We start from the raw sequence: 23,213 nt of genomic DNA, 5'->3' as shown, positions 1-23,213 counted from the left end.
GTGCATTAGCCTTAATCCAGAACCCATAAACCGCTTTTTTTACATCTTAAAAGAAAAACAAAGGAAGAAGAAAGAGCATTCGCCAAAATGAGAGTGAGGAGGCACAACTCAGAAGGAGGGAGGGAGCGTAGACGAGGGAGCGAGGGAGGGTAAAGTGGCGGCTTCTCTCTGCAGCACAGATCTGCTGAGAGCACCAGAAGCGAAGCAACTCCACAGACCACAGCCGCAGGGCTCCCACTGCAGCTCCGAGGGGAAACCTCACACAGAAACCTACACTGGAGGAAAAACTGCTACCTCACAGACAGAAGACGAGACAAAAGGAGAAGGAACACCTATCAGAGTGGACGGAGAGAAGAGTCAGACCTTTTTATTGGAAGAAAATAACTTTCAGGCCACACCACTTTCCCCACGTTCTACTTTCGGAATCAGTTTAATAATTTAACTTCTGCCTCATTTTGTTGAGATCTGCGTGGAACACATTTTTGCTTTCCCAATAGTTTGACATACAGGTCTGTATTTTAATTTCCCATCAGTACTTCTTTATCTTATGCTGATGGGAAGTGTTCTTACTGACCTGAGTGATATAGTTGAGTTAACAGGTACTCGGGTGTAACTGCGTGGAAGAGAATACACATAAGCTATACTACAAGCTTTCATACTTTTTTCTCTACAAGGATCCCCTCAAAGGACCTGAGGATGTCGCATCACAGAAACAACTGAAGCAGATTCTTCTTGCATTTAGGATCGCTCCCCAAGCTACAGCAATATCTACTGAAAGGACACTGTGGGGACACTTTCAAGCTCAAACCTTCTTCTTTTTAAGGTTTATCGGAGGAAAAGGTGGTTCTCTGGTGAAGCCTCTTTGCCCCGTCCGCCCCCTTTTCCACCTCAGCCTCGGGATGGCTGGGTGCACCAGCCGCTGCAGGCAGGGGGTGCTCAAACTGATCCAGTCCCTGCAGAGACTCGTCTCAGGAGGCCTCACCAAAGGTATGGATGTTTTTTTTACTATTATACATATGCAGTGACTATTAATTTGTCACCTAAATGTGCAAGTTTATTGCTTCTTTGTGCGTGTAATTGCATAGATACAATGTGGTTTTTTTAGATGGTAAGCCTACATGTAGCATTCAATAAATACTCTACTGCAAGTGTGTATGTGTTGAAATCCATAAGATGTCAACTCCAACAGATACTAACCCTATTGCAGTAGTGTAAAAAACATTTACTCACTGTACTTAGGAAATAAATAAATTAAGAACCTGTGCAGTTTTTCACTTTATACTTATACATCACTTTATTTAAAAGGGAAATATTGTAAATTGTTCTCCAACACTTGTATTTCATAAAGTGAGTATCTTCTCATTCTGCATACTGAGTAATTGTACTCCTAGCGTAGTTATTTTTTAGTGTCGATAGTTTGAAAAACCTCCAATTTAAGCCTCCACTGTACCTGATCTCTCTTCCAAAAAATGTCCATTAGCGTCGCACAATTGATTTATATTTGTAGAGTTGGCAAAGATTTTGATATTCCGGGATTCAGGTTTCATTTCCTCTTCATTGACGAGCAAATACTGTAGCCATTCAATTGGCCTTTGACAAAACAGTGCCCAGGTTGTGTTTAAGCTTAAAGATAATGAACGTACCAAAGTAGGAAAAACAGCTTTTCCAACTTCCAACGAAATGGAAAGATCCGTGCAGCATGTGAATGCAGCATCAGCTTTAGTTTAGGTCTGCTCTCTCTGAGTGACATTCTAGTTCAGAGATGCAGTTGTGCTCGATGTAAGATGTGAGAATGCGACATAAATCCTTCATTAAATGTGTTAAGAGCTTTTGGTGCCAGTCAGAGAAGATGTGTGTAACTGGGCCTTTGTTTAGTTCTGGAAACTGAAATGGTGCAACATTCTATTTGCTCATGGCTGCTGTTGAACCATAAGATCAGATGAGCCATGATACAGAAAAGGAGGATTAGTTTCTGTTTGTATCTAGTGTATTCTTTTCTCGTGGTGAACTACTCTATATGTTCACCTTTTAGTGCTGAAATGAAACAGTCTTAGAAATATAATTCACTCTTCGGTTGAACATATCCCAATCCCTGCACACACTGAGGCTATAACTTTTAGAATAGAATCGGAGGGATGAAACCCTCTTTAATGGTCACACATGCAGAGCACACAGCACACAGCGTGAAATGTGTTCTCTGCTTTTAACCCATCCTAGTACCAGCAGTCTAGTACTAGGAGCAGTGGGCAGCTATTGCACAGCGCTCAGGGAGGAGTGGGGGGGAAGGGGGGTGTCCGGTGCCTTGCTCAAGGGCACCAAGGCAGGGCAGGAGGTGAACTGGGACCTCTCCAAGTAGCAGTCCACACTCCATATTTAGGTCTGGTCGGGGATTTGAACTGGCGACCCTTCGGCTCACAGTCCGAGCCCCTACTGACTGAGGCACTGCCGGAATAAGACATTATGAATTAAACTATACTAATGTTGCGTCACTGTTTAGAAAAACTGCTATAATTTGACTTGCATAAGAAAAAGGTTTGTTGGGTTAGCCTATGGCAGGGATCACCAACTACATTTGTCCAAGGGCCAAAATGTATCCAATAGACACTATCGCGGGCCAGCGATTTTTATATAACCCAGAATTTTGAAGTGGGGGGGGGGGGTGCTAGTGGAGCACGCTCAGGTATTGCGGACCGCATAAAGCTTCGCAGACTCTTCACGCTAACGAACGATCACTTCTAGGCAGGGTTGGGAAGGTTACTTTGTAAATGTAATCAGTTACTGAATACATGCTCTGAAAGTAATCAGAATACAGTTACAGTTACGTGTCTTAAAAATGTATTCAGATTACTTTTAGAATACTTTTGGAATACTTTCTTTTTCCATAACAGATGGGTATGTTTTGGTGAACAGGAGACACTTATTTTACTGTTTTCATGGCTTATCAAGAACTCAAACACAACATCTTGGTGTCATTATGGACAGCTCCCTCTCATCTGCACCCACATCAAAAACATCACCCAGACTGCATTCTTTGTACTGTCTTAAAACCTTTCCTTGGAATATGTTATGAATTGTAAGGTATCCTTGGGTGCTTTGAAAGGCGCCCCTAAATAGAATGAATTATCATTATTATTTATTATCTGAAACGATGTAATAACTTTTAAAACTTTTTTCAGTCACTTGCCCCATGCATTCAGCAGCAGCAGGCCATTCACTTTGATTTCATCCCGTTATAAATGTCATCATCTCGACAATAAAGAAATGCTACATAAACGTTATCTTGCACAATTTATCTAACCATCTCCGTTTCTAACTTTCAATATATTTTAAAAGAGATCTCTCTCTCTCATCTGCGTGCGGGGGCGGGGCCTCACAGACACGCTGCATCTCTCTCTCGCTCACAGACATGCTGCAGCGCTGTGCAGTGTGCACACAGTTCTGCCGGTAATGAATATTACATTTTGTGAGGAAACTTTTCCACCAATAATTCCAATAAGTATTTCAAAATGTATTCACTTCAGGTTTACGAAAGTAACTGTAATCAGATTACTCGTTTTTCAAATGAAACGCCAGCTGAATACAGTTAGCCTACTTCACTTTTGTATTCTGATTACGTAACGCCGTTACATGTATTCCGTTACAACCCAACCCTGCTTCTAGGCTACTCTCCCGCAGCTCCTGCCTCTCTGTTGGACTCTGTCGCAGCGGGGCTACTGCTGTGGTGCGGACCGCATTAACCAGACTCTTCACAACGAAGGATCAATTCTTCTTCAGGGCAGGGAAGGTTTCGCAGTACGCAGTCTACTGACCCGCAGCTGCTGCCTCTCTGTTGGACTCCGGTACTGCACCTTACTCACGAGACGTTGTAAAAAAAAAAAAATGGGTGGGAGGCGAATGCAGTAACCACTCCGCCAACGCCACAGTCACCCCCGTCATGCAGGCCGGATGAGAATGTCTGGCGGGCCGGATGTGGCCCGCGGGCCGCCAGTTGGTCACTGGCCTATGGTGTACACCCCTTAGGGCAACAGTTGCGGTGCACTATCGACCTTGTCTTCTTCTTCCTCTTTGTGTTAAAAGCACTGGCTCTCACTCTCCTCACCACCTCCATCAACGTCTAATCCAAAATTACTTTTCAGAACAACAAAATAACAATCGCTGAGTCACCAAGTCAGGGTGCAGATGCCAGGTCAGCTGATTACACACTGATCTGCTCTAACTGTTATATTAGACCAGTGTTTCTTATTAACCAATAAAAAGACACTCGCGGACCACCTAACTCCACAAATATCCAAAATCACAGAACAGATTACAAATCGCCTGAAAATGGTACAAACAAGTGGCAACATGTGTGATGAAGGTGTTGCGCTGGGCTATATCATGACATCAAAAGTAAAACACTGAAACTTTAGCTCGCTCCATTGTGGAGATATTCCCGCGAGAGTGTGGAAAACTTAAATTTATTTATTTCAAATGTGAAATGTTACCAATATACTCGCGGACCACTAGGGGGCGCTCACGGACCACCAGTGGTCCGCGGACCACACTTTGAGAAGCACTGTATTAGACAGTTAGTGTTATGATATATATTAAAATGCAATCTACTATACTTTATATGCGCTCTCAATGCTTATTTTCAATTTGTTGATAGTCTTACTACAGTATCTTACTATGACTCTTTTTCAAGCATACTGCGAGAAAGATGACGCAAGCATTATTAATATTAATGAGTGCTTATCTTATTATACAGCACTAAGCACATTATAATGCATTATAACTTTGTTTAAAATGCATTATATTTAGAACTTGTTACCTTTATTTCTTACCATTATGGTCTTTTTTGTTTTCGATTTTCCTCAAGTAGCAAACTAGTTGTAATAACTCAAGTTAATAACCAGAATCTTTTTGGCAGTTTCTACAATTTCTTTCATAAGTGTATACATATGCTACTTAGACTACTCTGTTTTACCTTTATCCCAACCAAACAGATACTCAAGTTGGCCTTGTGAATTGCTAAATCAACCCAAACTCAAACACATCTGAAGTATTTTCATATTTGTATGGTTTTTCTGATTTAAACCAAAGTAAAGTTTTTGAATTATACTGGAAAAAGTACTCCTTTGATGAGAAGTAAACGAAACCTGTTGAGAGTGAAAACGTGCGTTCTAAAAGAGGTGGCTTTGTCAGCTACTGTGCTATTCTAGAAATAATCCAGCCTACTTATGACCGCTTGGGTTGACAATGTAGGTCGTGTGATGCAGCCACATATCTGTCGTGTCTAAAAACTGAGTGACTGTCTTTGAGATCTGAACAATTCCCGACCTACTTTGTAAGGAGCTTGGACTGTTTAACAATGTAAAGTAATAAAAAGAGTGGGGATTTGGAGCCCAGGTCTGTGTTTAGTGCGGCATAAGAGAAAAGACGGAGCTTGAAAGCTATTGCCCCATGCCAAAAACAGCTCCAACTTAAGAGCACAAATTCCAAGATGCGTGTTATCTTGCCCTCTGTATCCTCAAAGCGGGAACAGCTGATGATTTGGAGTGTGAATTCTATTAACCATTTAGTCCCCTGACATTGTGCCTCTGGGCTTGTTTGCTGCTTCTCTAAAATGTTTTTTATGCCCACTGAGGTGCACACTGACCTTCTGTAACTTAAGGTTGAAAGATTGCTGCATGAGTCTCTAGACCAAATACTTACCCAAACAAATATCTAAAATTTGAATTCAACCCTCAGTGGGATTGGATATTATTTTATCATCATAACATACAGTGGGATTTGTGTAATTTATATAATATCAACTCCTCATTTGCCCCTTTCACACCAGCGCCTTTTCAGCTCCGGCTCGGAGCTAGAGCCTGAAAAGCGCCGGGTTTTCCAGTTCACACCGCAGCGGCGCCGGCTCTTAGCTCCGGAATCCGCTTCATTTCCAGCTCCAAAAAATTGTCGGTCCAGAGGCAAGAGCTTTGGAGCTAAGAGGTGACGTCGCTTACGTCTCTCTTACGTCGAGGCGTGCAGGAAACTAAACCCACCTCCCATGGGTCGACTGTTATGCCTGCCTACAAGCAGTAGTGCCTATAAACACACTTTATAAAGTCAGGCAACACTAACCAGGCTTCGTGTGATTCTGTTTATTTGTGCCTTACTTTGACCATCCGTTCACTGTTATCGATCATTGTGGAGAGAGGCAGACGTGTTGTTTTGTATTATTGCAGCTATCGGATGCAAGTAGTCAGTTTAGCTTCGGTTGCTATGCTAACATCACCCGTTTTATACCAGAGACACTTTCATAACAGCGTTGTGATACCAAACAGTGTCAATTCAGACTGACACACATTCACTTAGGCTAAGGGGAACTGGGGATATGCATCAGCTGCTTGTGTGAGTCGGACAGTGAATACTTTAGAGCGGCCGCTGCAGTGTGAGCTAACCGGGAGCTAACGGGAGAATAAATTCCCGTGGAAGAGCAGCCAGCACTGCAGCGGTCGGTAAATGCTGCAGAAACACATTAATAAACAATGAACCACGGCACTCTGGAGCAAAGTATAAGGTTGGAGAAGTCGTTATTCCATTTATTCTGGCTTTGTGTGATTAAAAGCAACACGATCATCGACCCGACGCTGTTGTTGTTGTTGTGAGCGCCGTAATGGGGGCCGTTGGGGAGCAAATCAGCGATGTAAACGGTGACGTCATGACGCAGCAAGGGCAGCTCTGGGGCGCCAGTGGGCGGTGTGAACAGAGCGGGAGCTGAAAAGGGAAACCGGAGCTGAACCAGAAAAGCTCCCGCTCGGAGCTAGAAACTGAAAAGCGCTGGTGTGAAAGCCGCAATAGTGTTATAATATCAACTAGCTTTTTTTCAGGTGGGCGCACAAACAGATTGCACCACATATGTTCCAGTTACTGTGCCCATAAATATATCTTTTTTTAAACTATAGCATAAATGAAAAGATATCCATGTGGTGTAGAATTCTATAAATGAATTTTCAATAACTATAAAATGAGATAGCAAACAGATGACTAATTTATATTTAAACAAAATCCCAATGTTTTCTCGATATTAAACTCTAAATGGGACCGTCATTTACTGAATGATAATCCCCTTCTTCAAACTCACAGCACTAACGGTACGTCCACACAGCAGCTTTTCAAAAATCTTGAAAATCTTGGAGCTGGGCGTGTCTGACAGCTTGGGGATTTTTTGCGAGCAATGCGACCAACAACCAATCACATGAATCTCCCGCCCCCGACATACAAAGCAAAAAACCTCGGGGATGTTATGCGAGCAATATATATATATATATATATATATAAACTCCCCAAACAGGCGAAAACCTACCAGTTTCACCCACTGTCTCTGCCACCTCCCTCCATGCCTGGTTCCTCTGGTTTGTATCCCGTTAATAGTTCTGGTCGTAAAGAACCGGGTGATTTGCTACCGTAATTTCTCGTTTGGAATATGAGGAAATGAACTGCGGTCTGGTTCTCCCTGCTTACACGCGGTTTGATTGGCTAGCGCTTCTACTGTCAGATTTGCATAAACGTGTTTGATTGGCTGACGCTTCCAGCTCAGCTTCAAAAGTTGAACATTGCTCAACTTTTGAATCCTGGAAATCCTGGAAATCTTCGCTTCGCTCCCCCACAATGCAGTTCGACGAAAAGCGAGGCAAAGTGACGTCATCCCCATTCAAAGTCAATGGGAAGAGAAGCGTTGGAAGCGGTGGAAGATTCGTCTAAAGCTGCTCTGTGGACTTACCGTAACGGCCCGTCTACACTACAGGCATCGAAAAATGCTTTCAACGCTTCGCCCATTCACTTGAATGGGGTGACGTAGTTGATTTTGAATCTTCGCCGAACTGCATTGTGGGGAGCGGAGCGTGGCTTTGCAAGCATCGCGAGCATCAAAAGTTGAGCAATGTTCAACTTTTGAGGCTCGATGCTTGGCATCAGCCAATCAAATCATGCGTATGCAAATCTGACAGTACAAGCGCTAGCCAATCAAACCGCGTGTATGCTGGGAGAGAGTACGCAGGTCATTTCCTCATATTCAAAAAAATTGAGCGGTAGTGAATCACCCGGTGCTGTATGATCAGTCTCTGTTCACCTACCGGGATACAAACCGGAGGAGCGAGGCATGGAGGGAAGTGGCAGAGACAGTGGGTGAAACTGGTAGGTTTTCGCCTGTTTGGGGATTTTATATCCAGTTTACTTTGTTTTAACATTGCTATTGCTTTGTATGCCGGGGGCGGGAGATTCCTGATTGGTTGTTGGTCGCCTTGGGCGCGTGAAATCGCCAAGCCTCAGACACGCCAAGCTTCAAGATTTTTTTATGCCTGTAGTGTAGACTGGCCGTAACATTCAAATGAACACCATGCTGTATTTAAGAAGATTTTTGTTTTTAAAATCTTTACTGAGGATTAAAAAAATTGATATTAAGTTAATTTTCTCATAGACTTCTATACAATTGGTCTTCTTATTGCAACCAGTCTGGTCGTCCCCTGCTGTATATTGGTGAGGATCCAGTTTGAGGGATCCTCACTAATCACATTGGTATGAAATACGCATTGGTATAAAATACATTTTGATTACATTCTCAACCGAAAAAGGACTAAAGCTATATTCCTATGATGCACGATTTTCCCTCTAACCATGAGGTCGGGTGCAGAGCCATCTGGTAGAAACGGTCAGTTAAGTTTAGTTTGTCTAGGTCAGGGGTCTGCAACCTTTTTGACCAAAAGAGCCATTTTGCTCCTTTTTCCCAAAAAAATGTTTGTCTGGAGCCGCAAAACATATTTCATATTTCACTTGATAGCTAATAAAGTTGTATTTATTGTTATATCAGACAAAAACTACAGTTGTTTTGCATTTATTAGGCTATTTATTACATTATATAAAACTGTTAAAGGTGGGGTAGGTAATTTTGGAGAAACCGGCTCGAGATCTCTAGAATTTGAAAATACACAGCCGGAAAAAATCTGCCACTTCCTTACAGAGCCCCTCCTCCAACACACAGGAATGCGCACATGACCAATGAGGGCACGAGATAAGTTTATGCACAGATGGAAGGCTGACAGGCAGGTAGGCCATCCAGTTATTTTAGCCGGGCCGGCTCAGATCGTGCTTTTTACAGCACTACGGCTTCCACAGATGACATTTTTTTATGGATTTTTTGTCAAAGCACTTCATTCATTCATTGCTATCGGGATGTTAAGAGCATTCCATTGAATATAACAAAAAGTGTATCTCGAGCCGGTTTCTCAAACGTACCTACCCCACCTTTAAGTAAGAAACAAAGAACTCCTATAAGGAGAATTAAAAATAATACACAGGCCTACTTTAAAATAAATTAAACAGCTCTTAGGGAGTCCTCTGCACATTTGAAGGAAGACAAATATAATTAAAATGGGCCCACTTTGAAATAAATAAAACATATAGCTGCACCCTAAAAAGAGTTAAATGTAGGGTAGGTAAGAATGGAGAAACCAGCTCGAGTGCGCTAGAATTTGAAAATACACAACCGGAAAAAATCTGCCTCTTCCTTATTATACATCCATGCTTCCTTAAGACTTCCTTACAGAGTCCCTCCTCCAACACACACGAACGCGCACATGACCAATGAGGGCACGAGATAAATTTGTGCACAGATGGAAGGCTGACAGGCAGGTAGGCCATCCAGTTATTTTAGCCGGGCCGGCTCAGATGATTGGTCGTGCTTTTTACAGCGCTACGGCTTCCAGAGATAAAAAATTGTATGTATTTATTGTCAAAGCTTTTAATATTCATTGCTATCGGGACGTTAAGAGCATTTCATGGAATATAATAAAAAGTGTTTTCTGAAATAAATTACACACCTCATTGAATTATGACTGAAGATCGTCAGCTGTCTTCCTCTTCCTTTCTTCGATACGTAAAGGCTGCACCACCGTTGACAACTTCTCTCTACATATCAAACATACCGGTGAACCAGCATCGTTTGCTGTGAAAGCAGATAACTCTGTCCACGCAGAATTAAATCCTGTGTTCCTCCGGTACTTTTCTTTGATTTATCCATAGTTCGCTCATCGAGCCGGGGGTCAGGTTATTTTCCTGCAAGAAAAGGCGCTAGCGCGAGACCATAGCAGGATGTGACGCATATTTTAGTTGACCTAATTAAAACCGTTTTTTTTTATTTATGTGTCACAGTATCACCTCAAAATACAAGATACGAAACATTTTCAACCATGCAACAAAATATAAATAGTCCTACAAATACTTTTATTTTATTTCCTTCTTATTTGTGTCTAAGCTCAAGGGAGCCAGAGCAGAGGGCTTAGCATGCGGCTCGAGAGCCGCGGTTTGCCGACCCCTGGTCTAGTGTTACCTCCCCCTGCTAGCTTGCATAACTACATACAACTGTCATCTGATTAGTTGTTGAAGCGATAACAAGGTAAAAATGAAATAGTTTGAACTGGAACGCTCCATAGAAACACAACGGCAACGTCAGCGCAGAGCCGTTTTACCGATTAACATGAGAATGCAGTTCAAGATCTGCATTTACTGGGTAATGTTTGAAAAACCCTCATGTAAAAATGATGGATGGCATTGGTATGTAACATGGAAAACAATACATAATCTTTGAGCAAGATAAGACATTAATACAACAAAATGTAAAGAAATGATCTTGCAATGCTTAAAGCACTATACTGGTCTTTAGGTTTTAGTTTTTCCTGTGGTTGAGTTTCTCTGCACAATTCCCTCATTATCATGTCTCACAACATAATCTCTGCTTTGCATATCTATCATATGCATGGTGGAAGGCACACGTGAAAATAGGCACACAAATGCATAATCCGTTTCACACGCACACGATCATGTCAGCTATAGCCTGAAAAATGACCCTTAAAAAGACCCTTATCCCCTTTCTCGCTTTGTTAAACACATTTGCCTTTACACGCTTATACAGATAGTGATATGAACCGTTAACTCTGCCCGCTCACCTTTAAAATTCTGTACTGACAAATTCTGCAGCATGTAGATTCAGTTTTAGACCTTTACACATGGCAAGCTTAAGTGTCAGATTTCAGACTGGGTGTTGACATGCCTTGGGCCTCACGCAGAATGACATTTTCTTTTCTTTCTGTATAATGTATTTCTTATTCTGCACCTTAAAGGTCCCATGTCATCACTGGTTAAAAAATCTCTCTCATTGTCTAGCCTTAGAAAAATTGACATTTGCCATAAAGGGAAAGCCTGAAGTGTTCCATTAAATATGGGGGGAATTCTTGGAGTTTCTGGAAATAAATGTGCCTCCTAATTGACCTTGTCCTCTATATTGGTTGGATGTGATATGGCTGCTTGTCTACCGGCCCTGCAACTTGCAATGTTTAAATTACAATGTTTACCACATGTCCACTTGTGTATGTATGTGTATGTCTTTCTTTTTATTATTATTTTTATTTTTTTATTTATTTCTTGTATTATTTTGTTTTTGATTTTCCTTTATGGGATATATACTTGTACAATGTCTTATGCTGAAAAAACGAAATACCAATAAAAATATTTGTAAAAAAAAAAAAAAGGTCCCATGTCATGCTTTTCAGGTTATTACCCGTCCCCTTGTGTGTTATGAAGGTTTGTATGCATGTCAACGGTGTGCAGAGTCAAAACCCTCAAAGTACACCCTGTAGCGAGTAAAACTCTAACACAGAACCTCCCCAAAACGCCTCGTTGGAGATACGTCATTGTCCATTGTTTACTTCCTGGGTATCGTGACGTACTGTAGGAATGGCCAGTAGCCGCACCCAGAGCTATGACGTGATACGTCATGTACCCGGAACCAAATGGACCAATCCGTGGAGCCGTTACATTACGTCCGCGGAGCCGTTACGATAAGCCCCCGCTGGTTGGCCAAATTGACCAATCCACGGACTTCCTCACACACACACTCAGTGTAGGCAGCTCTGCTAATTTCTCCTCCCTGGCTGCAGGCCAGTGTTAAGTGGCCTGCTGGCCTGAGGATTCTTTTTCTTATGTATGTATTGTGAACGCAACGCTGCGCAAATGTGGGTCTGACTCTGCCTCACAGAAGGTGACTGGCTGTCTGCATGATGTGGCCTGCCGACATGGCCACTTTCATACAGATCATACACTAATGCCCTCGATTGGTCTCTGTGTGTCATTCAAGCTCTGGAGGGTGGGTGTATGTGTGGCGCGAGAGAGAGGGAGCGTGCGCGCACCGGTTACGTGTATTGTTGTATTGCTGGTGCTAGCTAGCTGCGCTAACAGATATAATGAGCTGTTTCAACAACAAGGTGGAGGGAGAGTCCTCTCCCCCAGTCAGACTGAGAGGCTGATAACTACAGCTCAGGTGAGGTCATTTAAGGAGTGTTTAGATAGTTAACTTTGTCTAAGTTATCTCTATGAGTCTCAAACGGTTTGGTCACCATTTATGTAAACACATATTTCCATTTGAGGGGGGAGTGAGATTAGTGAAATATGCATGAATAATAAAAGAAAATGTTAAGTAGGTGAAAAAAGGTATAGATAAACTTTTAAAACTTGTTGAGAGCTAAAACTAGTCTTTGCTTCTGCCTCAAAGAGGAGCAGGGGAGAGAGGAGAGGCTGGTTCAGGAGCCCAGACACACTCACAACTATAAATGAACCAAAAACAAATAAATAAACAAGTTCAAATGTTTTTAAATATTGGATATGGTATTTATTGGTTATGGCCATGTTCTTATGATGTTATGATTATTTAAATGTATACAGTTCTGTTTTATATGGTGTAGTCTCTTTATGTTCCCCTCAAAGTGCACCAGATTGATGCATTTAACTCCAACCGGGGGTGCATGCCCCCGGACCCCCCTAGAGGATTTGAGGTCCACCCCCACTTAAAATATGTTCACATGAATAGATTCCTAAATAAATGTTCACATTTTTTTCAATTGTGACCCATGTCCATATGTTTATTTTTGGGTAGTAGATTTAAACTATAGGGCTATCACTATGGGCAGCAACGCTGTAAATATTGACAAATAAATCTAGCAAAATGGCACAAAAAAAAACTGGGCCTGGCTGGGTGTATAATTCCCGGCCTGACTTATTGTCCCAGTCCGGCCCTGCTGCAGGCTGATAACAGACAGTTGGGATCGCGGCAAAATTCTCTCTGCAGTGCAGACCCATTCTCACAGCGTTTATCAACCTTTTTCTTACTCACTATCAAGCCACACCTATTGTTTTTACTTCGGCTGTGACTTTGTGTGTGCTCAGGATGAGTTTGGCTGTGTTTCGCTGTCGCTAAACAAGGAAACCACACCTCCACGGAGCTCAGCGCGATTCACAACGTCCCGACCAATCAGAGCACACTGTGCTCACAGGGAGGGTGGGGGCTGGAGCTATTTGAGCTACAACGAGCCGAAAAGGCAGAGAGTGAAATTCAGTGAATGCACGTAGTTTACAGATATGCTGTTTGAGAAACCAATGTGAGTTTGGAAAATTGCACAATATAAATCTATTCTAGTAGACCTTAACAATGGAATTATGATCAGTGGAAATGGCCATGACATGGGACCTTTAATACCCTTGTTTCACAGTTTTTCCATAAGAAATAGTTTTGTCATAATCTGTAAAACAGCAAATATTGTAGTAACGATAAGATGTTACTGATAATCTGTCTGGCTTGCTCTTCACAGCACCTTTTGCCAGAATACTTAATAGTTAGCGATTCATGAGACTTTTAGCAACTAGCATCGCGATTATTCCCCCCGACACCTGTATTGAACATACAGTATGTGAAGTGTTTGACAAAACTAAGCTTCGTATTAGTGTGATGTTAAATGCTGCCCCCGTCCACGTAGTTAGGTTCGGGTTAGTACTCTTCCCCCAATTCCCCTATCAGGGACAGATTATATATGACATGTGTTTTGCTTTGTCTTTCCTCTATGATGAAAGGGAAAGATGGAAGTAGATTTTGTTTAAAGAAAGAAGTGGAGAATTTAGAGGAGATTTCTAGTCCACAGTGATGATAGTGAGAACAAAAAAGAAATCCCCTTGGCGGACTGAGAGCAAGAACTGATCTCAATGCTGCTGACGTTAAAAGAAGTAGATTACAATTGGAATTAGATGGTTACCCAGTGTCATGTTCCCCTCTGAATAGAAGAGTTCCAGTAAAGCGTGCTGTTGATGGAGTACAGTATAAGGTCGATGCTAATAGTTCAATCAGGAGAGACATGATGTATGGAATACATATTTATTATCGGTCACATTATATCAATGGAACATAATGATGACAGTTCATCACAAATGAATGAATGTTGTTTTGGCGATTAGGCCCAAGTTTTAGTAGGATATCAATCGGGAAGGGAAGAACCATTTCCGATGAACCCCCCTGGGTCTAGACACTGGTGGTGGTTATAAGTGGTTAGGTCCGGTTGGAAGGGAGAAGGTTAAGCTTGGCCCTGAGTTGGAAGCAGGAGGCGAAGGGGTGGAGGAGGGTTGCGCGTTGACACCTGGAAGACAGCTGATAGAACAGGGAGAGCATATATAGAGGGGTTAACAGGTGCGATGATTAGCCCTGTAATGAAGGGGCGTGATAGGTTTAGCTGAGGAGAGGCGCTCCCTGTCATTTAGATGCAGGGAGAAAGTATTGCCATGACGCGCAATACGGAGTGTTAGGTCTTCCTGTCTGAACTTGCGCTAAGCTTCATATGTAAGAGTTGTACACAGTTGTTTAGGATGAGTGATGCTTTTCCATTTGGAAAATGTCCCTGACAAAATATTCTTGGACCTTATCAATTACCCAGTAAGTGCTTTTGTTCCGAAGTACCACAGTCTGGTCGGTTAACATTAGATATTTTCCGAAAGGCTTGGTTAAATTACATTGATGAACAATCGTGTTCTTGTAATGCAGTTTTACAGGATTAGATTGCATGTAAACAAAACAATTGCAATTATAGTGAAAAACCTATAACAAACTCACAGAAGTCCAAGTCAGTACAATTTCTGTGCTTCAATTGTTCAGACACGCCGTCTCCCTTTCTTTTTTTTCCTGTAGCGATATATAATGGCTTGAAAAATGAAATAAATTGAATGATTGGTGTTTTTTGTTATGTGCCTTAAGTATCAATTAATTATCATTATAAGTTATTTCTATGACAATATTCATCACTGTTTAATTGGACTTTGCAAATGTGAGGTTGTTGGTTGTACCCATATCCCAGGTGTACATATCTCCTGGGTTACTATTCCCACAGTAATGTTGTTGGCTTCCATCACCTTCACCTATCAAATATAATCCCCTCACACCCACCTTTGCCACATTTTCACGAGTCAAAAATCAATAACTGAATATTAAAAGCTAATTATTGTACTTAAATCCAGTTTAGAGGTAATTGATACTGGCTTCAAGATTACTTAAACACCCTGCAATTGTTATTCTTTCCTTGACAGCACCTCATTTAAAGCTGTACTATAAACTTTTAAGGAACAGATTAAACACATTGACCACTATTTTATTGTGTCTAATCTTGGAAAACTGGATATCAATATTGTTGTAAAATTATAGTCAGTTCACTTTTTTGTTCTTTTGCTCAATGCAACTATAACATATAGCTTTGAATTTCAGTTTACACACTAGAAAGTAGGTTAACATTAGAATTATATCCATAAGTTGAAAGTTATTAACCTCATTCTCCACATTAGGGCTGCTCCCTTATGTCAACTATTTGGTTGTTTTGGTGTGAAGACTTCTTGAGCTTATTAGCCAGCTTTTATGCTTTTTTTCATGATGGATGACTCGTATCCAAGAAACCTTTGAGTAATTCTCTGGTAAACACAAGATTTAAAGTAGTGTTTTTGCATGATCTTTCTAATAATTCAACAAAGACATTTACAAATAAACCTTAGAAGGATTTGAGTCAAGGACAGTCTTGACTCAAATCTTTACTTTATTATCAACATTTCAAGTTCTTCCCTTTTTTTCCCCCTTATGCCTGTTCCTAATAATCTTGTAGAAAGCAGAAAGAGTGTAGCAGGAACAGGACCTCTCATCCGGCCCCCCGATGCACCTGTCCCTTGCTATTACCAGTCACATGTGTCCTCTAAGTGCGCAACCTTGCAGCAAGAGTCCCATCAGCCCCCACTGTGGTGACAGATTCAGAAATATGGCCCTGGTACTCATGTCTCTACTACGACCACAACATAAGTGTATGGCAGAAGAATGCAGAATGTCCCTGATTTTTGATCCGTTGTCCCCGGAAACTCTTTCTATTCCTTTTCGTCTCGTTATTTTCCTGGTGCTGTTGAAGCAGTGGATTGGAGCTGACAGTGTGTGTCTTGGCTTTTCATTTTTAACATCACCTCACTTCACACTTTTATGTAACCGTCTTCTTTGAGATGTATTTTTATCTCAATCCTCCTCTGTGTTTTTGGCTCTCCATGTTCATTCTCTCCAGCCCCCATATCTGATATTTACATATAGAATCCTTTTGTATCATAGATCAGCAATAATGATCTCAGTATTGAAATTGATGTGTGATGTGTCGTGTTGCAGTAGGATACTCCAGGTTCTGCTACAGTACATGCTCCTATGTTGTAATTGTGTACATTTTTGCTCATATTGTGCTTAATCAAGAGCAAAATGAGCTTGCAATGGTGACCCAAGCTGCTGATAGTCAGTACATATTTCACACTGCTGCCACCTGTTGGTAAAAGAGTAAAACCACAACATAACAGAAAATGTACCAAAGCTGCTCTCTACTGGCCTCTCCAAACGTTAACATTTAACAGAGAAGTTGTGACCCATCAATGTCATCACACAGATACAATCAGAAGGCATGTTGTTGAATAGAGGCAATGGTTTGAAAAGTGTAGAAAGTAAAAGGACAACAACCTCCCCACTTTTGTAATATTTAATTGATATTCTCTTTTATGAAAAATACGTGAAAGTAAATGTTTTTATGTATTTTAATGATTATATATTAGATTTTCTACGATTTTCAAAAAGAATGCTTACTTCTTACCATACACATTTCAAATAACCAAATTATCACTGGTTACTTTTCTTATTACCTAATTATTAATTAAGAAAGCTGGTTGAATTAAATAGACTGTTATTCTCTTTAATTCTCAATATATTACGACTTCTCTTAACAAGGATACGGGATATGTTTTGAACGTGCAGAACGTTTTTTACATGAGCAGAAATCTTGCTGAAACACGTGAGCTATTAAAGTGTAGGGTAAATGAATGTATCCTTGATTATAAATAGATGATGGATGCACAGAAGGGATGAGTAAAGCATACCTCCATACAGTATGTGCTGACTCAGATCAAATAAATGAGAAATGTGCTTCTACAGAAGAATAAATATTTGAAAGCTATACAGAACACCTGAGAGCCTTAATGCATTATGCTGTATGCCATTACTTTTTTATATTAAAGAGGCCTTATTCTGCTTCAGGTTCATATTTGTATTGTGTGTCTCTACTGTGCCTGTGCTGCAGCACCTCTTTTCACCCTCTGTCTGAAACCAGAGCCATGAGCCAGAGTCTGATTGGTTAGCAGGCCGGCTCCCCTAGACTATCAGGTCCAATGTGTTGAAGCACTACCCAATAGATTGTTACTTAGTGACAGGGGCGGACTGGTCACTGGGATTACCGGGAGTGTTCCCGGTGGGCCGGTCGGTCAATTCACTAGCACCCCCCCCCGTTGACAATTGACTTGCGGTACCGAGTTGGGTCGGCCGGTCGAGTTTCCCGGGCTGATTTTTAGTCCCAGTCCGCCCCTGCTTAGTGATGTCACTATGCTACGGTAGTAATAGTTGCAGACCATTTACATGCACAACAATCTACATAACACACTACAGGAAAGAGAAACCCAATAAGCTTAATAGGGCTGTGTGATGCCCCTGTGGGTTCATCAGTAGAGAGGAGGTGGCTCTCCTGTCTGTGCTGTGGTGATTGGTGATTGCATTGATTGCAGTAACTCAGGGCACCTGGGTCTGGTGCCCTGCAGCTATTTAAAGCCTCTCTGCTCCTCTCTGTGCTCTCTCTGTTTTCTCCTGCAGGCACCCGGCTCTGATGAGTATCCACAGTACCCTTTTTGTTGCGGCCTTTTGAGCCAGGTCGCAACAGGCCGCTTTAAGAATTATCACCAGGTGTCTGAATTGTGTCTTTTTAACTTAAATACAAACATTTCGTACCATAAGTTAGAACTTATACATTCACCAGAATGTTAGAATCAACTCTGTGAATGCTTAAAATGTCATTATTTATTATAAGGGATATCAGTCGGCAAAGGATAAAGGGAAAATCCCTTGATGAATCTGAATAAAGCCTTTTCTTCAGAGCCTTTAGCACGGTGTCCTCCCTGTTGGCACACTGACTAGTGTGGACGATGAACTGCTTAAAAGAATAATGAGGAGATGATGAGGTCAGACTGCAGTGCTGTGTCATGTTGGGGGAGTTACAGTCTAGGAAGGCAGATCCACATGCAAACATCTGTCATGGGGATTACAACTGGTAACTTTTCTGAATCTTTAGTTCTCCTTCTGCAAGTGTTTATGTGTCAGGAGGCACATTCTTACTTTAAATGTAATCAGGTGAGGCCGGGAAAGATTGTTAAAAACATCTGTGGTATCAGTTTGTGTTAATGCTTCCATTATCAGATGACATGTCCATTTTTCTAGGAGGTAAAAGTAATACATATTTAATAGGAAAATGCAGAGAAACTTTTTAATTTTATGGTTATGGTATTTAAATGGAGAAAAGGAAGTACGCCTAGCATTATAGCCTTGTATATTGATCAATATATTTATTGAATTATGCAGGACTTTATGTTTAAATAATCAGTGCATGTGCTTACCTTTGGCATCACAATACTGCCCTCACAGGCTCACACACACATACACAATATTTTAAGCACCATTAACCTGTTTAACTACAGAGTTTACATTGTGGATACGTTTTTACGTGTGTGTGTGTGTGTGTGTGTGTGTGTTGTGTGATGTACTGAGTGTGTGTGTGTGTGTGTGTGTGTGTTGTGTGTGTGTGTGTGTGTGTGTGTGTGTGTGTGTGTGTGTGTGTGTGTGGTGTGTGTGTGTGTGTGTGTGTGTGTGTGTGTGTGTGTGTGTGTGTGTTGATGCCATCGACATCGTATTCCTTTCACATAGCTTTTGCTATTCTAACAAAGGAGGTGGAATGCCATTTTTAAGAAACAAGAAACCTGCAAAGCCTTCGAACACGTAGCAGGCCATTGACCTTTCAAAACCTTTTCTTCTGAAGCGCACACAAAGAAAGAGTGATAGAGAGAGAGCATTTACATTTCTAATCTGCAGCCAGTGGAATACTTAAACAGACATTTACATGTTCTGTGCTTAAAGGTAGGGTAGGTAAGAATGGAGAAACCAGCTCGAGTGCGCTAGAATCTGAAACTACGCAGCCGAAAAAAATCTGCCCCTTCCTTCAGACTTCCTTACAGAGCCCCTCCTCCAACACGCACAAACTCGCACATGACCAATGAGGGCACGAGATAAGTTTGTGCACGAGATGGAAGGCTGACAGGCAGGTAGGCCATCCAGTTACTTTAGCCAGGCCGGCTCAGATGATTGGTCGTGCTTTTTACAGCGCTATGGCTTCCACAGATGACATTTTTCATGTATTTATTGTCAAAGCATTTAATGCAGGGGTCTCAAACTCAAGGCCCGGGGGCCAAATCCGGCCCGCGACTTCATTTTATGTGGCCCGCAAGAGCTTGCAAATAATATAATAAGTTTATAATACGTTTATAATATAATATGCCCATAAACTACATGTCCCACAATGCATCTCGTTTTGTGACATGCGCACTGAAGAGACTTGCAATTATTTGCCCTCGACTTCTGCTTTCAGAGTTAATTACTAAGTTATTATCCTATCTGATAATAATCCAATTCAGAGGCAATAATGTAATATAATACATTATTTTATATATATATATTATATATTTATATAGTTACAACCGGCCCTTTGAGTGCAACCTTTATGCAAATGTGGCCCGCGATGAAATTGAGTTTGACACCCCTGATTTAATGTATTCATTGCTATCGGGATGTTAAGAGCATTCCATGGAATATAACAAAACGTGTTTCTGAAGTGAATTACCTACCCCACCTTTAACCCTCCTGTTGTCTTCGGGTCAAATCTGACCGATTTACTACTTTCATCAATCATAACCTTTTTGTTTTACATTCGATTGCATTAAGGCTTTATGATATCCTTCACAGTAGACATTTGAACATATACAATTTCTTATCACCACTTTCATTGCATTTTGGAAGATGTTGTCAACTTTGTAACACCCATGGTGTTCCCGGTCAAACATGACCGCCATAAAGAAAACGAATTAGTAACCATCCGGATCAGATAAAACACACACACACATACTCTAGATGTGTGTCCCCCCCCCTTATGTGCCCAATCCCCCCATGTGAATCACACCTGGCACTCACAAACACACACACAGAACAATTTGACACATTTCCCGCTCTTATGTGCCCATCCCCCACATGGATCAAACCTGGCTCAAGCAATACATGTTCAGTGTCTATTCTTTGTATATTTACTGCAGTTGTTCATGTATACCGGTAGTCTGATACAATATACAGTTTGAAAGGGTGTTAAATGAAATTTGGTGATGATTAATGGTTTTTGTGTTAATGTAATAGCAGTTAAAACAGGACCGGTCAAATTTGACAATGAACACCAAAGTAGGGGGGGAACGAAGACAATAGGAGGGTTAAGTACATTATACCCTACACACCAGAGCAATGGACTTCATGCAGGAAAGAAGCCTTCTGGTTTTTGTTTCTACTATTCGTTCTTATTTTGTTATTTCCCATTGTCTTCTGGATTTGTCCAATATTTAGTTTTTTGTGCTTTTCACTTGGGAACAGTCCACAAATTATGTGTCCAATGAAGGAAATACAAGTTGTAAACTTGGGGAAAATAAACATTAAGATTATTATCTATTGTAGAGTCATTCATTGACTTAGGAAATACCAATGGTCCATCGATCTCAATTAAGACTCAAAACCCTTGGAGGATGCTATCATGCTATTGCGTGATATTAGCTTATTTGTCGAATCTTGATTCACCTGGTGCACCTGTATAAACGTTTAACAGTGGATTGTCTTAAATGCCTGGTATCTGACTTGACAGACAAGGCCTGGATGGATGTGAGCCTTGTTCAAACAATCACTGAAGGGCTTCCAGGTCTTGTCAAGGAATATATTGGCATCTGTAAGTGAAAATCTATTTGTTTTCAGTTTGATATGCTTCCATTTAAATTCTATGAGACATCTAGCTTAAAGAGTTGAAAAGACTAGACTTTAGAACACGTAGAAAGGTTGATGCTGCAAATTGTGGGAGTCCATTTAGGACCGTTCAGACCAAAACATTTCCCAATTGTGTAAATATTTGACAAAAGAAAGCAGTTTCACTTGGTTTTGGACAGGAACACAACATGTGACGTAGTTAGCAAACACTTTTAAACACATAATTAAGTTTTCAATTGTATTTGGCAACATTTTGATCAATTGAGTGATTGCATACAGTAATGTACCCTGAATAGAGCCTTGCACTTCAGTACACCATGCCTCGCATACGTAGAAGAATAGTGGACTACAGTACGTTGAGGATATGGTTCCACTGGTTTTGGCAGACCTATGTCCTGCTTCCAAATGGGTTTCAGGTGGATTGTTGGGTTAGGGTTACGGGAATCAATGGAGCCATACATTATAGAGATGGGGCATTTCAAGGTTGAACATAAATAGAAGCTTTTTTAACAGTACTGCAATTTTACTGAACTTCTCCTTTTTCTTAACTTATATTTTAGGCAATGTTATCTTTGCTAATGATAAAAAAAATTGCATCACACCTATCATTTTAAATCAAGTGGGATTCATCTTTCAGTTCACGTGTTTAAAAAATGAAGTTTAAAAAAAGTTGGATCACCTAGAATGGATTTCTTTTTTCCCCCTAACATAGAATTAAGAGAACATCTAAGATACATTTAAGACGTAAGACTTAATGTTTAATCTTCTTATAATTGTGAATCTTCATCTGAATTCCATTGCGAATCATTGCCCCTATAAAAAACATCAAACTAATAAACATCATATCCTTTCTAAGACATTTCAACTCATTAGCTGCCTTTACCAAATTGAATAATATTGTTTAAGTAGCAAAAGCACTTACAGCATATTCAAAACGTACTTACCCTGTTTGATTGTAATGCTCAGCACTTGTAGGGAACCGAACATTACAAACTCCCACTGCTTTCCTTCCCCCAATGCACACAGTCTCATCTTCTTCGATTGAATCTGCTTCATGAATATTAATTGACAACATTTAACACTATAATGTTCTTGTTTATACTGAAGTAAAAAGAAAATACAAACTCCCTGCATTGAAATTAGGGAGAGGAAGTCCAGCGATGTTACATTAGTGAATTAACACACATACACACACAAGTGGAAAGCATCACAGCTAACATATAAAGCATCTACATGCTCATTATGGTTCGTGCCATGCATCACAGAGCACAGCACTTTCTCACAGTATTATTAGACTAATGTGATCATAAGCCCTCCAGTTGTGTTCGTCTGTAAGTGCATTTATATGCAAATAAAGAGAGATATAAGTCATGAATAAGAAGAAAACAATTATAATAGATGGGTAGCACATTGCTTACATTTTCATCACAGATACATTACATATTTTTTAGTTTTTAATTGTAATATTGTATTTTCCTCTATTTTATATTTTTTTTAATTATGATATTTTATTTGTATCATTTGATTGTATTTTCCTTTTATTACTGTATATGTTAATATTTGTAAGTATTTATTCTATAGTATTATTATATATTTCTCCTATTCTATATAGTACACATTGTTTTATCTTATATTTTCCTTTAATAGTATTTTTTATATTTTATATTCATATTTCTTGTACATTTGTATAGTGTTTTTTCGTATCATATTATTTCATGTATTTCTATTGTATTTTCTCCTATTTTACATCTCAGTTATTTTATGATTTGCTCCTTCTTTCTCTAACATTTCCTTATATGTAAAAATGTACTTGGCAATAAACCAGATACTAATTCCCATCATATTTCAAATGCAATGCATGTGAAGAACAAGGATCCATCACCTTGAAAGGCATGTCCTTAATAATAATAATAATAATAATAATAATGACTTG

At 40.4% G+C, this 23,213-nt stretch overlaps 1 protein-coding gene across 2 annotated transcripts in view; it reads left to right on the top strand.

The window, feature by feature from the left end:
- Positions 1-23,213, top strand: part of kcnip1b (Kv channel interacting protein 1 b) — an 80,810-nt gene that overhangs the window by 46,156 nt on the left and 11,441 nt on the right. The window contains exons 1-2 of one of the 2 annotated variants that reach the window (XM_034099790.2): positions 160-509; positions 824-987. In XM_034099790.2, the coding sequence (XP_033955681.1) occupies positions 900-987 (88 nt within the window). In that variant the 5' untranslated portion in view covers positions 160-509; positions 824-899. Of the gene's footprint in view, positions 1-159; positions 510-823; positions 988-23,213 lie in introns of those variants that run through there. The other variant, XM_034099789.2, reaches the window with a different exon arrangement.

The sequence above is a fragment of the Pseudochaenichthys georgianus genome, chromosome 14, assembly GCF_902827115.2.
Source record: "Pseudochaenichthys georgianus chromosome 14, fPseGeo1.2, whole genome shotgun sequence".
Classification (NCBI taxonomy): domain Eukaryota; kingdom Metazoa; phylum Chordata; class Actinopteri; order Perciformes; family Channichthyidae; genus Pseudochaenichthys; species Pseudochaenichthys georgianus.
Note: the sequence above shows the minus strand (reverse complement) of the source record. Positions and strands in the feature narration are given on the sequence as shown.